Source organism: Neomonachus schauinslandi, chromosome 3 (assembly GCF_002201575.2).
Source record: "Neomonachus schauinslandi chromosome 3, ASM220157v2, whole genome shotgun sequence".
NCBI lineage: Eukaryota > Metazoa > Chordata > Mammalia > Carnivora > Phocidae > Neomonachus > Neomonachus schauinslandi.
Genome location: NC_058405.1, coordinates 91,129,335 through 91,144,239, shown reverse-complemented (window position 1 = coordinate 91,144,239; position 14,905 = coordinate 91,129,335). Strand labels below are relative to the sequence as shown.

The window sequence follows — 14,905 nt, the reverse complement described above, 5'->3', positions numbered from 1 at the left end:
GGGAGCCGGGGAGGTGGCTGGGAACACGGCCGCTTTGTTCTCGGGGGCGCTCCGCATTTGGCAGCATCTGGGGCTGAGCCAGAGCAACGGGAGATGAGCTCACCAGTGGGCGTGAGAGCGTCCAGCTCACGTCGGACTCATCACACCCACCCACCATCCTTTCTCCACCTCTCCTCTTGGGAACATGATTGGCTCCGGGGTGCAGAGGGAAGTGTCCATCGTGGGCCCGAGCAGGCAGATCAGTTTCGAAGGCTGAGGCATGGGGTGGGGCTAGGGGATTTTTCTGAACCCTGAAGGATTTCAGGAATGGATGATTCTTTTCCTTTGGTCCCAGTCACTTATGATCCAAGCAAATCAAGAGTAGTCCAACATGATATCCTGTATGTGTCATTACTTAATACAGTTTTTCTTTTCAAACCGGTTTGAACTACAACCAGAACCTTTGCTTCTGCTTTTAAAAATGTTTTAGGCATTTCTGTTTGGCTCTGATGCCCATGTGGATGTGCGGTTCACGTGCATCCCAAAGAGACTCCAGTGCTCATAGCCCAGGCCTGCCTCTGGGCTGTCCCCAGCCTCTCCCCTCCTATAAACTGGGGAGCAGGGAGAACCCGCCAGCTCCGGTGCTTTCTGCTCGTCCCATCTGCTTGGGTCTGGGGAGAGACCTTCCCATTGAGTTTCTTTTTGCTCAGACTCTCCCAGAGAGACTTGTGCAAGCTCAGAGCCCACCTGTGGAAGGGTCCTGAGACTCTCTGACGACATGTGTGTTCATGTTAGGAAGCTTCCCATAAGCATGGCTATGACATGTAAGCTCTGTGCAGGTGTAGGGGGCCTCAGCGTGTGGGAAGTTGAGACTAACCCTTCCCTCTTGGTGTGTTTCTTCTCCATCTCTCTCTCTCATTCATTCTGAAGGTATTTCTTGGGCACATCCTATGTGCCAGGCATGGTTCTAGGTGCTAGGGACGCAGTGATGCATAGCGTGCCAAGTCGTGCGCTCAGGGTGCTCCTTGGCAGGACAAAGAATATCCATCCCCAGGCCACCCCACCTACCCTGGCCTCCTTTCTCAGCTCCTTCCCTTCATGTTCCAAGAGGAGAGAACTTTCCAGAGGCTTTGAATGTCAAGCTGGGGTGTGGAGGCCAGGTCTGCCGGACTATGTGAGCGACCTGCAGAGAAGGTGCAGGAAGGCCACCTGGGTCCACACCCACCAGGGCGGGTGTCCCCCGCCTGCTCGCTGACAAACCACCACCACCGTTTTTACCTGAGCCAAGTGCCATCAGCACGATTCTTTAATGATACATTTTTAATACACTCACCTTTGGGGGTTAAATAAATAGATCTTAAAATAGAATTGGTATATTTTTTCTCATATGGGAAACCTGATCATATATGAGGAAGGCATCCACGTCCCTGTCTCCATCAGGCCTAAAATAACCTCATCTGGGTAGAGTACACATCCTATGTTGAGGAAAACCCCCACGGGGGTGGGGGAGAGTCAGGGGGACAGAGAGGCCTCTGATGGGGCTCTAGCTGGAGTGCAGATGCAAGCCCTGCCCTCCTCCCAGGGCACGGGGCTGGGCCGTGGGCGGGATCCAGGGCATCTCCTGTGTCCCTCCCTTGCCACGGGCTTCCCAGCCTCCTGGTGGTCGATGAAGGCCCGCTGCCTCCTGTTTTTAAAGGAGGCTGATTGATAGCAGGAAGAGTGGGAAGTGATGCTGCTCGGGGAGGTAATGGATAACCGGTCAGGGAGTCCAAGGCCATCAGTCTGCCTCCCGGTTCTCTGGAGGGCGGGGGATTCACTGGCTGTCACTAGGGCCTTAAAATGGAATCTTCTTGTTTTATGCGGTTGAATATTGGTGATTTAACAGCAGAATGGTAGCTGCCACAGCCCCACCCCCTCCTCCTCCCACCACATTGAGAAGATTGAAATGTTTCCGATTGAAATGTTGTCTGTTTACAGCCCATATTTCCTCCGAGCTGTATATTTTATTGTCATATCGACACTAATTTGACTTGGATGTCACCTCCATTCTGACGCCCATTCTTTATGCCGCCTGTGGGTCCAAGGGGGTTTTCAGAAACCAATTACATTGATCACACCACATAGAGGCAGGAGGAGCTGTGGAGGGACTGTCGGAGGCCTCAGTCGGGCAGGGAGGCCGTGCCCAGCCTGCAGACAGGAGGGAGACTGAGGCAGAGGAGAGCAAGCTGCAGGGCCCAGAGGGGCAGGACTGCCGTGTGGGTGCAGGCCCAGGCTGATTGGTGTGTATGGCTCATCTGGTGAGCCTGCACTCACAGTCCTGAGAGACCAGCATTATGAAGTCACTCTACAGGCGCGGAACCTGAGGCCCTGCGCCCGAAGTTTCTTTGTCTGCATCACAGAACTAGGAAATGGTCAGCCTCTGGGCTCCAAAGCCTAAGTGTTCTCACTTCCCCCATAAGACGGGGTGAGGGGGCTGTGGACAGCTAAGTGTAAGGCAGGTTAAGGTCCTCCAGCTGGGTTTCCTTTGAGCATTTCCTCAGCTGAGTCCAGAAGATAGTGGTTGGGGCAGGGATATGCAGGAATGCTCCGGTTGAGGATTCAGAGCCCACGAGTCAGGCCACAAGGCTGGGTCCTGCTGTCCCCAGGGGAGGCGTGTCCCAGCCCCATGCTCAGGATAGCATCTGGCCCAGAAAAGGCTCCTGGGGTGTCGGGCTGGGACGCAGCTCTCTCCATCGCTGGTGTCACACCTGCACTGACCAGGCCCCGTGGAGACAGGTCCTTGCATCCCTCCTGCTGCCCTCAGCCCTGGTTCCTGGGTCCTTAGGATGTCCACCTGGAGTTTGGGTGTTATGCTGCTCACTAGCCCATAGCACTAACCAAAGGACCTGAGGTGGGTCCTTTGGGCCCATCTTCCAGGTGAGGAACCAGCTCAGGGAGGTCCAGTTCAGAGCAGTCAGGCAGGGTCAGAACGTGGTCTGCCTGGGCCCAGGGCCTGTTCTCAAATCTCCTGCCCTTCCCGGCTGCCCCCGGGAAAGCAGCAATGTCCCTGGGTACTCTGGACCTAGCTAAGGCACCTAGCGAACGTGGTCTAGTACTGTGACTACTACTTTTATCACTCGCCTGGACAGTGAGCTTCACAGAAGACCAGGGCTGAGGGTCCTCCCTGCTTGCAGCCTCTGTAGTGACCAGCCCCACGCCTGGCATGCTTTCAACACTGACAGGGGGCTGATGGGAGGATGAGGATGAACTAACACACGAACGAACAAAAGAAAGACCTAGTGGATGAAACAGGGTCCAGATGCCAACGGCAACAGGAGTGGGTCGTATCGGGCGGCATCTGCCCAGGTGAAGGCCGGCTGGTGTCCGGTCACTTGGCGGCTGACAGAAATCAGCACAGACTCATCCACAGATGAATGGATGCCATGACTCTGCCCTTCTCCAGTCATAAATCACCGGAGAAGCCACAGGAAATGAGTGCCAGGATTTTCTTTCTATTTAGTAATTTATCAAGGGAAGAGGTGCATTAATAAATATATTTCCTTTGAGGGGTGGGTATAACAGAGATGAATATCACTGTCAGATTTGGCCTGTTTCCTCTTGTTAGGGGCACAGGAGAGGGTGGGAATCCAAATATTAGCCACAAAATCTTTTTTGAAAAATGTATTACACAGACAAGTGTATTTCTTCCTTTATATGATGTTAGATCTTCCCTCACCTCATATTTCTCCATTTGCCACTCAGTCCGTAAGTAATAGGAATCTTTGGGAAGATTCACGTTTGCATCTTTGATTTTCCTTCGAAGTAAGGATTGACAAGGAGTGAACTCAATAAATAAGAACAAAGAAGCCTAAAGGAGCCCGAGTGAATGGACAGATGAGTGAATGCTTTAGTGATGGGTGTGCTGCTATGTGGCCCAATCCTGTTTTCTAGACGTGCTGTCCTTTACTGCAGTATTAGCGTTAGGCTCACCCTGCCCATCGAAACCATCCTCCTCGCCCCTAAAGAAGCTACGTGAACTCTCAGTTTCACTTTAGAAGGTCCGCTGGGTTTTAGGCACTTCTGTGGTCTCTGGGTGGTCCTCACAATAACCCAGCAAGCCAAGCTGCCCTGCCCCCACTGTACAGATGGGCAAAGAGAGGCTCAGGAGGCTGAATCATGGGCTCCAATGCGATCACTAAGTGTTGGGTTTGGTGTGGCTGGCTAGCGCAGCTGTGTGTCCCCACATGGTGTGTATGTGTGTCTGTCCAGCGCAGCCCCCAACCCTCCAGGACATCCTTCCCCGAAAGATGCCTCGCCTCCCCACCCTGGGCAGAGGTGGTGTGCCGAGTGGTCTGGCGGCCAACTGCCTGACCTCCAGTCCATTTTTGTACTTCCCCTGGCTGTACGACTTTGGGCAAGCCGCTTGTTTTGTCATTCGTAAAATGAGAGTACTAACAGCCCCTTCCTTCTAGGGCAATTTTACACTATTTAATACTTCAGAGATAAACAAGTTAATACATTTGAGCGCTTAGAACAGCATCTAGCACCTTCCAGGCGGTCCATAAATATTGACTTTCCGTGGCTGTGATTCTGCTCTCCCTCACCACAGCGTGCCTGTGCGGGTGGCTCAGCCGTCACCATCTCGCACTTGGGCTCACCGCTGAGCCCGCTGTCTGTGCATCCATGTGGAGTGAGGGGGGAAGGACGCCAGTCCCTCGCGCCTGAAGGCGGGAGAGCCAGAAGCCATCGGAAAACCACACCAGCAGATGCAGGCTTGCCGATGGACACCTGTTTGGACTGGGGCGGGGGAACCTTCCCAACAGAGGATGTCAGGATGCTTTCCCTGGGAAGGTGGTAACCCCCTGAGGTCTGAGCACAGAGAAGAGGGAGGAGCACTTCAGGCAGAGGAATCTGCATGTGCAAAGGCCCTATGTGGAGAGGCAGGTGACCTGAGGGGGAAGCTGGAATGTGGCTGGCGCAGAGCCTGGGACGTGGGCAGGATGAAGCTGAAGAGGTGGGCAGGGGACACCCACAGGGCTGCCAAGAAGCCACCCTGAGGATTTGGGCCTTTTTCCTAATAGCACTGGGGAGCTCTGGAGAAGGGGGCACAGGGACACGATTCGATTTACACATTAAAGAGCTCTCGGGCTGCAGTGAGGCATGTGCCATCCACATAGCAATTAGCTAAGGGCTCAAGGATGACCAGGGTTAGTGGTGGGCTGGAAGGAGTTGGGGGAGGGTGGGAGAAAGGGGACCCGTCAGCAGCTTTGGGGGCAGACTCAGTCAGGAAGGAGGTGAGGATGGGAGGCGTCAAGCCAACTCCCGGGTTCCCCGGTTCCCGCTGCTGTGTGGGTGGTGGGAACCCGCTGAGCCCAGCCCTGCAGGATACCCCTAGTGACCTGGAGCTACCTTTCAGACAGATTCTGGGGCCTCATCTGTCCTCTGCACAGCCTCAGAGGGTGTTTATCCCTGTGGCCCACGAGGAAAGGGGCTTCCCGGGGTTGCCAGCCAAGGGTGAGCGGCTGGGGGAGCGCCGGGCATGGGTTCCCCCAGGGCCCAGCAGTGGAGCGGTTGAGGTGGGGGGGGGCGCCAGGGCATGAGGTGGTGGGGCCGGAGCTCTTCTGAAACTCACACAGGCTGAACATGCCCTGAGCCTTCTCGGGCTGGTCGGCACTGGGGATGGGGGTCAGAGATCCACAGGCCATCAGCCCTGCCCTTGGTGTCCCCACAGCTGTGGGGACAAGGCACCAACACACCAACCCTGCAGCCAGGGTAACCTGCTGCCTCCCTGGAGGAGGGGGACCTGCGGGGTCCAAGCAGTTCTGAACAGACAGAAGGGAAGAAGGAGGACATCACAAGCTTGGGAACAGCCAAGCACCGGCAGCTACTAGAGCTGTATCCGGACAACCCCGGCAGCCCAAAGGGAACCGGGAGGCCACTGAAGGGGCACAGAAAGAGGTGTCAGTCCAGGTGTCCAGAAACGCAGGACCATGGCCGTGCATTTGGGCGCCCCTGCCGTGGGACAGGTGCTGCTCACACACGTCACCTACTCTCCTCCTCACCACAGCCCCGGAGGTCGGAACCAGGAGACCCCTTCACGGAGAAGAAACCAGGGCTCAGGGAGGGTCTGGACAGAGCAGAAACTCGCACGTGGGAGTTGCCCCGTGATGCTGTCAGACCATTTCTAGGCCACTGTTTGTCCAGAGGAAAGACCCAGAACCCTGACGGGGGGCGGGGACTGTGTGAAGGAGCAGTCTGGAGCCCTGGCAGGGGAGTGTGACCCAGGATGAAGGCAGCCCCGTGCAGGGCAGGCTGTCCTCCCTTCTCGCAGTTCTGTATGGGTGAGGGGTGAGAGCTTCTGCAAGCGGTGGGGGGGTATGCCTGCGCGTCATGAGTGCTGAAGGTGACAGGTTCCCGAAGCCTCGGGCGGCTCCAGGAGCCCAGACAGGGGCTGCCCTCGGGGTGGGTCTGGAAAGGTGCCGGCCACGCCGTGTCTTGACTTGGCGCTGGTGTCACAGGTGGGTTCGCTTCGTGAGAGGCCGCCGAGCTGCTCGACGCTTATGGTGTGTGTACTTTACTGCCATGCCTTGGGCGTTGCTGACTCCCGCCCTGCTCTCTGCAAAACTGACAGTGAAGGCGCTAATTTATGTTCGGTGAGCGTATTCTCTCACCCAAGCACTGACCTGCGTTTCTCCCAGCCTCACCACACCGTGCGCGGATCCGTCCCATCCTGCAGAGAAGCCAGCTGAGTTTGAGACAGGCTAGGTCCCTTGCCCAAGAGCCCCCGGCGGTTCTCATTAGACCGTCCTCAAAGGCTCTCCCCACCGTCCCCCACCACCCAATCCCCTCCCCCGATTCTATGCCCCTACAAGCACAGTGACGCCTGGGGTTGGCTGTCCCCACAGTGTCACGTTTCTCCAGCCCACGGGTGACGCCCCGCCTGAGCCGCAAGCGGGCGCTGTCCATCTCCCCGCTCTCGGACGCCAGCCTGGACCTGCAGCGGATGATCCGGACGTCCCCCAACTCGCTGGTGGCCTACATCAACAACTCCCGGAGCAGCTCAGCGGCCAGCGGCTCCTACGGGCACCTGTCGGCAGGCACCCTCAGGTGAGCCCCGGCCGCCAGGGGGAGGCGGCCTGGGGGCCCCGTGGGGAGGGGCCGCGCTTTCATCCCGAGGAGAAAGACAGGACCTGTTGCTGCATTTGTGAATCAGCGCACTTGCAACTGGTTCAGGAATTCAAAACCGGTAACGAGGACTTTGAAATGGGCCAACGTTTGAGTTTGGCTCCATGTGCTCCTTCAGCCCCCAGGCACGCTTTCTGGTGTGAAAAGTGACGCTTAGCGGGCCTGGCATGAAAGATTCCGTCATGGAACCAAAGGTGGCTTTCTTAGTATTTCAGCAGGTGTCGTGGAGCAGCCACGGCTGTTGGCCGGCGCTGGGGACCACGCGAGGCATGACAGTGACCTGGGTGCCACCAGGTCTCTGGCTGGACGCAGGCCTCCCGCTGTGGTCACGGCACGGCACACCCAAACCTCATGGACACCATTCGCCTTTGTGTCCCTCCTCCCCACCCCCACCATGCAGCCCAAGGCTGCTTTAGGACTCAGACCCAACCACCTTGACTGAACTCATGTCGAGGTGGCTTGCTCACACAGCCGTTGGCAGGAGCCTTATTTCTCATGACAGGGGCCTCTCCGTAAGGCTGCTTTGAGCGTCCTCCCGCCATGGCAGCTGGCTCCCCTCTCCTGCCCCCAGAGTGAGTGATGCAGGAGAAAGCAAGGAGGAAGCCACAGACCACCCGTGTATGGCTTAGGGTCGGCGGTCACCCTTATTCCTTAGTATCCTGTTCTGGAAAGAGTGGCCCATACACTGACGATAGGAAGGGGCCTAGAACCCCAGTAAAAGTGAAAGAAGAGAGGGGACCATGTGAGCCCGAGGCCCCAGGGCACCTTTCCTGGACAAGGGGGCATCAGGACCGGCCTCAGGGGCCCAGTGGGGTTCAGATAGTCCGGGAGTCATGATGCAGGGGTGCCTCTCAGGCATCAGAGCGGTGAAGGGCCGGGGTGTGGGGATGAGAGGCCTGGCTCCTCCTGGGGGCCAGCGTGCTGGAGCAAAGGCTGCATCGTGGGGCAGGGCCCGGGGGTGAGCACAGAAGGGGAGGCCTGAGATGGCAGGCAATGGGGAGCCCCTGCTGGCTCTTCAGCAAGGTAAAGCCCTGCTGGCAGTGAGGTGAGCCACACTCCCCTCCCAGGCCCTGGCAGGGTCCTCTCTGCCCGCCACCTCCATCCCTGACTTGTCTGCTCTTCTTTGCAGCCCCGCCTTCACCTTCCCCCACCCCATCAACCCGGTGGCCTACCAGCAGATCCTGAGCCAGCAGAGGGGCCTGGGCTCGGCCTTTGGACACACTCCGCCCTTGATCCAGCCCTCGCCCACCTTCCTGACCCAGCAGCCCATGCCCCTCGCCTCTCTCAACGCCACGGCCACGCAGCTCAGCAGCAGTAACTGTCCAAGCCACAGCACCCAGGTAGATGGGTGCACAGGGTGGGTCACTGGGCTCTTGGGATCCCGCGAGGGCTGATCGTTGCCCTCTCCCGCCAGGAACTTGTGGAAGGACTCTGGGCACAGGTCCGGCTGGTGGGATGTCTGCTGGGCAGAGGCCATGGGATCAAAAGGGCTGGATGCCGGGTCAGGAGGCCGGGGCTGGGTCCTGACACCCTCACCTTTCCTTGGCAAGTAGCCAGCCGATAAGTTCTGCAGTCACCTGTCTAATCAATGTGATGAGTAGACAGAGAGAGGCTAGAAGTCGGAGGCTGGCAGACAGAGTACTCTGTACAGTTTAGTCTTAGAGCTTAAGTTTACAAAAGACCATCTTATCTGACCTCTCCAGCAGGCCTTTGGTGTGGCAGGGCCTGCTGGTACGGTGCCTGCACACAGTGGGTGCCTTTAGTATTTGGTGAGGGAAGCCCCATTTTGCAGATGAGGAAATGGAATTATAGAGACAGTATTGGAGAACGGAGAGGCGTAGGCTCTGGGATCAGTCCTACTGTGTTTTGGACCCTGACTCGCCGAAAGTTCTTCCAGCCTGGGCTAACGCATGTGCCAAGTGGGGCCTGCTGCCTAATTGGCTCATTGTGCGCATACATGAGCTTGTGTGCACAGACCCCTGCGTAGACCTGGATCCTGGTTAGCATTCACGATGACCGTTCTTGAGGTGGAGGGATTGTCCAGGCCAGCCACCTGGCAGGGCACAGCCCAGATGTGACCACGTGCTGGGAGGGAGGCAAGACTCCACCCTGTCCAGAAAAGCCCCTCTTCCAGGACGCCCTCTCTCTCCACCCCAGGACTCCAGGCGGCCGCCTGGGGCCTGCCCCCAGACGGCGGCTGTCAGCTCTTGTCACCACCTGACACTATGGCTCTAGCCCCCTTCTCCCGAAGAACTAGGCCCTTCCCTTTCCTGCTCCCTGGGCTGGCCGGGCCCTGTTCTCCACAGACCCCGAGCTGCCCCTGCTCTCATGCTTCGGAGGGCTGAGTAGTTGAGGCTGTTGGAACAGGAGTGATGGTGCCCAGCATCTCCCAGAGAGTTTCTTTTCCATTCCCATGGAGGTGGGGGGTTGGAAGGCCGAGCTCTGGACTCTCCCTGGCTGTGCCCCTGGCCAGAGGACCAAGTACGGGGAGCCAGCTTCTGAAACTTCAAACACCAATGTTGGCCCAGTCTATGTGGGGAGGATCCCAGAGGTAAAGCCCAAACAGAACTTGGCATGTCCTCGCCCTGCCCCTGTGTGATGGGCTCTCCTACACTCCTCCTTCAGAACAAGCCGAGCAGCGAGTCGGCTGTGAGCAGCACCGTCAACCCCATCGTCATTCATAAGCGCAGCAAGGTCAAGACAGAGGCCGAGGGCTTGCGGCCAGCCTCCCCATTGACCCTGACGCAGGTAACCTGCTGGCTGTCCTGGCCACCCTCCAGCTGGATCAGCGGACCTGGGACCTCAGCCCTGGTGGCAAATGGATGAATGGACAGCTGCCTGCATGAATGAGTGAACCAGAGTGGGCGGGTACAGCATGAGCTCAGGGAGGACCAGAGCTGTGTCCCCAGCACCCCGCATATCACATGCTCATCAAACACGGGTCACGTGAAAGAATGGATGGATGAATGGATTGGATGGATGGATGGATGGATTGGATGGGTGAGTGGATGGATGGATGGATTGGATGGGTGAGTGGGTGGATGGATGGATTGGATGGGTGAGTGGATGGATGGATGGACGGATGGATGGATGGATGGACGGATGGATGGATGGATGGATTGGATGGGTGAGTGGGTGGATGGATGGATGGGTGGATGGATGTGTGGATGGATGGATGGATGTCTGGGGCTGCAGCCATCTCCACCCAGCACCTCACATAAGCCCCAGTCACACTCGCTTGCTTGTGGCCCCTGGATGGTTATGGCCCCTGTCCCGTTGCTCCCTCCTCCTGGAATTCCACCCCCCACCCCATCCCCCTCACTGCCACTGCACCCTTTCCTGATCCTCCTGGGCTCCTGCTCAGAGCCCACCATAGTGCCTACACTGCACTGTAAGCTTTGGAGAGGGTGGCTCTTGGGAGAAGTGCTCCACATCACCAGGGTTTGCACAGGGACTGGTGCCAAGTCGCTATGAAATTATATTTTCTTTTTTTTAAAGATTTTATGTATTTATCTGAGAGAGAGAACGCACGTGCATCCGGTGGCGGGGGCGCGGATAGTGAGGGAGAGGGAGAGAATCTCAAGCAGACCCCATGCAGAGCACAGAGGCTGATGCGGGTCTCGATATCATGACCCAGAGATCATGACCTGATCGACTGAGCCACCCCGGTGCCCCGAAATAATATTTTCTAATGACTCAATGCACATTTGAGGGAGTGAGTGGCGTGGTGAGGAGGGAAGGAAGGGAAGATGATTCTTGGCAGGAAGGTGAGGAATGGAGCAACCCAGAGCCCGGGACTGGTCTGTTGTGGGGCTGAAACCCCTGTGTAGGTCCCTTTGGAGATCCTGCCCCTTACTCAGACACTCTGAGACAGCAGAGAGAGACAGGCCCTGTTCTTGGAGCAAAGGCCTGTCATGGGAAGGGCTTAGTGTAAGTGCTGAACCCACCGGTGAGCCTCCCTCCCCCCAGGCCTCTTACCGTGGCATGATCTCCATCTGTTACTCCAGAATCACCAGCTTTGACACCAAGGATGCAGGGGACCTCCTGTCCCCGTCTCCCCAACATCTGCCAGACCATCCTTTATCAAACTGTAAACCATCGGGCATGCTCTGGGCACTTAATTTTTATGAAATATTGGGTCTTGTTACTGTCAGGCAAACAGAGGAGTTGGTGACAAATTTTTCTCCCCTTGCTGATGCCAAAGCATCTCGGCATGATGCATGGTTTCCATGAGGTCGGCCATCATCGGGGGCCGTTGAAATTGATGAGGACGGCACATATGCAGGGGAGATAAACGTGCTGTAGTGGCGAGGACAAGCGCTGAGCCCCCAGGCACCCCTGCCTTACCCCTCTAACTCGGAAAGGCAGCACAAAGCCCTCCTTCCTGCCCGGCCTGGCTCCTCAAACGTGTCTGTGGAAGGAAAGCCATTTATCACGAGAGGTTGTCACCGTGTCGCTCAGTGTCCTGATTCAGTGACCTGGCTCATTTGCAAGGTGGATGCTTCCCCTTGGCAGGCAGTGCAGCATAATGAATCTCCACTCTGCTTAAGCCCTCTAAACTGTGGGCAAGGATGATGCCCAGCTCCATCTGGAGGCCTGAGCGTACCCGTGGCCCCTGCGCCATCTTGCGCTCACATGTCCATCTGGCAGCTCGTTCGAGAGTCTTCTTGGGAAAGGGCAGGACATGCGGCTTATGAAATAAGAAGTCTGTTTGCAGTTTTTCTGACCATGCAGAGCAGGTGTAGGAGGCCACGACCCCACAGACCTCCCATAGCTAAAGGTCCTGGGCAGGGGCGCTCCTGCACCTTCCTTGTTGGACCCCACGCCTGCCCATGAACTTAGGAAACCACATGTCATCGTTTGCCTTTTCAAGGCAAGGGCATTAATTGAAAAGCACTCTGAGAAGCAACCAGAAGCTCCTCTGAGAGGAGCCCTTTGCAGTTCCAGTGGACAGTCGGTCAGGGGCCTGAGTCTGCGGCCAGCCGGAGGAGCCGGGAGGCCGATTTCCCCACGCCCAGAAATGGACTCAGCAGTAGTAATGAGGCTGATGGGCGAGCGGCAGCCTCCGCTTCATGGTCTCTGGAGCAGGTGGGGGCTGAGGCTCCTGACTGTGGGGGAGGTTGTCCCCCTTAGTCTGAGCTGTAAATGTTTTCCCCGGGGCCTCTTCTGAAAGGCAGACTATTCCTGCTGTTTGGTAGATAGTGTGAGATGGAAAGCAACTAACATCTGCCTCTTCCTGGCTTTGCTCTGAGCTGCCTATGAGCCAGCAGAACACTGGGGAGTCCTTGACATCCTGTAGAGGTCCTCACTGGGCCTTCATCCCAGCCTGGCACATCTGTGCCTCCCTTTCTCCCCCCCACTCGCAGCCCGCCCCCTGTGTCCCCTGCCAAGAGGCCGCCCCTGACCAGCTCCGCGTCAGCATCAGCTAGGGTGGGGCTCCCTGTGGGACAGATGCTCAGTCTCTGGCTCTTCTGACAGTGACAGGCTTTGTGCTCTCTGAAAGGAATTCCAGGCACCTGTGATCGGGGGAAGGCCTATCTTGGGGGCCTTCCCTCTGCCGCCTTGAACGGGGCACATGTGGGCCCCATCGTGATGGGGCGACTAGAGTGCAGATCTAGGCTGTCACGAAGTCACTATGTGCTCTGCGGAGAGCAAGGTGGCCTCTCCCTGAACCCATTTTCCTAGCTGTGGTGCACGAATACAAACGCCCACACATCTTAGGGCTGTCGCGGGGAAGAGGAGCGGTGGGGGGAATTTGCAGCAGTACGTTCACTCTACCCTGAGTCTGACCCGGGGCGTGCTGTGTGTCCCTGGGAGGAGGGGACCAGGTGAGCGTCAGTTGTCTGAAGGCCGGGCCAGATGCATGTTGGCTGTTCTCTTGCCTCCACGCAGGACCTGACCTCGTACACACTCGAAATAAAAATGCCCCCACCCTGATCCCCTGGGGCCCACCCGGCTTCCCCCCGAAGGAAGCCAAACCAAAGAAGCAAAAGTCCCTGCCCTTTTTTCTCCTGTTCTTCTTGCCAAGTCAGTTGACCCAGGATGTGATGGGACACTTTGGTGATGAGAAGCCAGCGGGAGAGAGGAAGGAGGGAGGCAGCTGAGGAAAGCGGCTGAGTGCATACATGTGCATATGCGTGTGCGTGTGTACGTGTCCTTACGTGTGTGCACATGTGCATGCATGCAAGCGTGTGGCCCTCGGCACAGACTGCCTGGGGCCAATAGTGATCTTTGGTCGGGGGCAGGTGGCTGAAGGTGGCTCACCGTGGGTGTGCTCTGCTTCCCCCGCCCCCCGCCCCCAGGAGCAGCTGGCTGAGCTCAAGGAAGACCTGGACAGGGATGACTGTAAGCAGGAGGCCGAGGTGATCATCTACGAGACCAACTGCCACTGGGAAGACTGCACCAAGGAGTACGACACGCAGGAACAGCTAGTGCATGTAAGCCTCCGAGCCCTAGCTGCCTGCCCCGGCGGGCAGAGCTTCCAGTCCCTCTGCTGGAGAGAAGGGCCTGGACGAGGTGGCTCCCGGAGATGCCTGGGCCACAGCCTCTGCAAGTGGGAGGCGTAATTATTTATGTGGGCCCCGCCTGCTTCTAAAAGGGCCCTTACAAATGCATACACCCTAAGAGATTAACACAAAAATAAGTAAATGGGAAAATTCAGGAGACAGGAACAATAAGATGAAGCCAGGAGTAGAATGTATTTTAAAAACGAAGTGCTCTGAACTATAAGTCACATAAATATCCTTTTTTTGAGCTTCCTAGCAGCCAGAGCAAAGAGGGAAATAAGACCAGTTAAACCAGCCAGCATCTGCAAGATCATAACAAGCCTGACCCTGAAACCCTGAAGAAATTCCTCCCATGGAGGGAGGAATTAGTAGTTTCCTCTGGGAGACCATTCCCAGAGACCCAGTACACACAAGGGCCGATGGGGTGTTGGTACCGTATCAGGAGGGGGCTGCTTAAATGTGCCTGGATGCTGACAGGCCATGGGACCTGGGTGCGCCTTTCATGTCATGTCCCTTGGTCTTCACTCTGAAGTCTTCTATAGCAGCATTCACGTGACGGCAGTGAGGGGGTAACCCACAGTGGGAAGAGCAGAGGCTTCAAAGCTGGCTATATCACAGCTAGCCAAGTGGTTCCGAACAAGTCACTTAACCCCCGCGAGCCTCAGTTCTTTTTTTCTTCTGTAATGGCAGGTGAAGCCTACCTCGCGAGGGTGTGATGGTTATAGATGGAATGCCCACGTAAGCGTGTAGTAGGTGGCATTTCATACGTGGTGGTTCCCTCCCACCTCCTCCTCCCTGTTCCCCACACCAGCCTGAGCGAATCTCTTCTGCATCCAGAAGAGAAATTGACTTCAAGAATAACCCTCCCAGCTACCCGCTACCCCCGCACACAAACACACACACACAATTCTTGGTGACTGAGAGTCTGCAAAGTCATCTTTGAGCCCCACACCAGACTAGCACTCGATCGCTGGGTAGGGTAGATACACACACTGTTCCCATCCAGAAGCCACCCCAAAGGAGCTCGCTTCTCCCCAGCCCTGTGCACTCAGCAGTTAGGACACCACCCACTCCCTCCGGTCATGAGAGTTGCTCTCAAATACTGGAGGTTTCTTTTGCTCTGGGGATCCCCCCCCCCGATGCTCATGTAGGAGACTGGGATTTCCCAGCAAACCTGTTGCCGTCGACACAGCACCAGCGGAGCCCGACTGCTCTAATCCCTCCTGGAAATTGAGCCTAATTTTTCAACCTGTACC

The 14,905-nt window shown here is 56.9% G+C and overlaps 1 protein-coding gene across 2 annotated transcripts in view; it reads left to right on the top strand.

Annotated features, from left to right (window-relative positions):
- GLI2 (GLI family zinc finger 2) overlaps positions 1-14,905 on the top strand; it is a 180,481-nt gene that overhangs the window by 149,825 nt on the left and 15,751 nt on the right. Inside the window, exons 5-8 of one of the 2 annotated variants that reach the window (XM_044913258.1) lie at positions 6,864-7,065; positions 8,273-8,483; positions 9,769-9,890; positions 13,382-13,580. In XM_044913258.1, the coding sequence (XP_044769193.1) occupies positions 6,864-7,065; positions 8,273-8,483; positions 9,769-9,890; positions 13,382-13,580 (734 nt within the window). Of the gene's footprint in view, positions 1-6,863; positions 7,066-8,272; positions 8,484-9,768; positions 9,892-13,381; positions 13,581-14,905 lie in introns of both variants that reach the window. The other variant, XM_044913259.1, reaches the window with a different exon arrangement.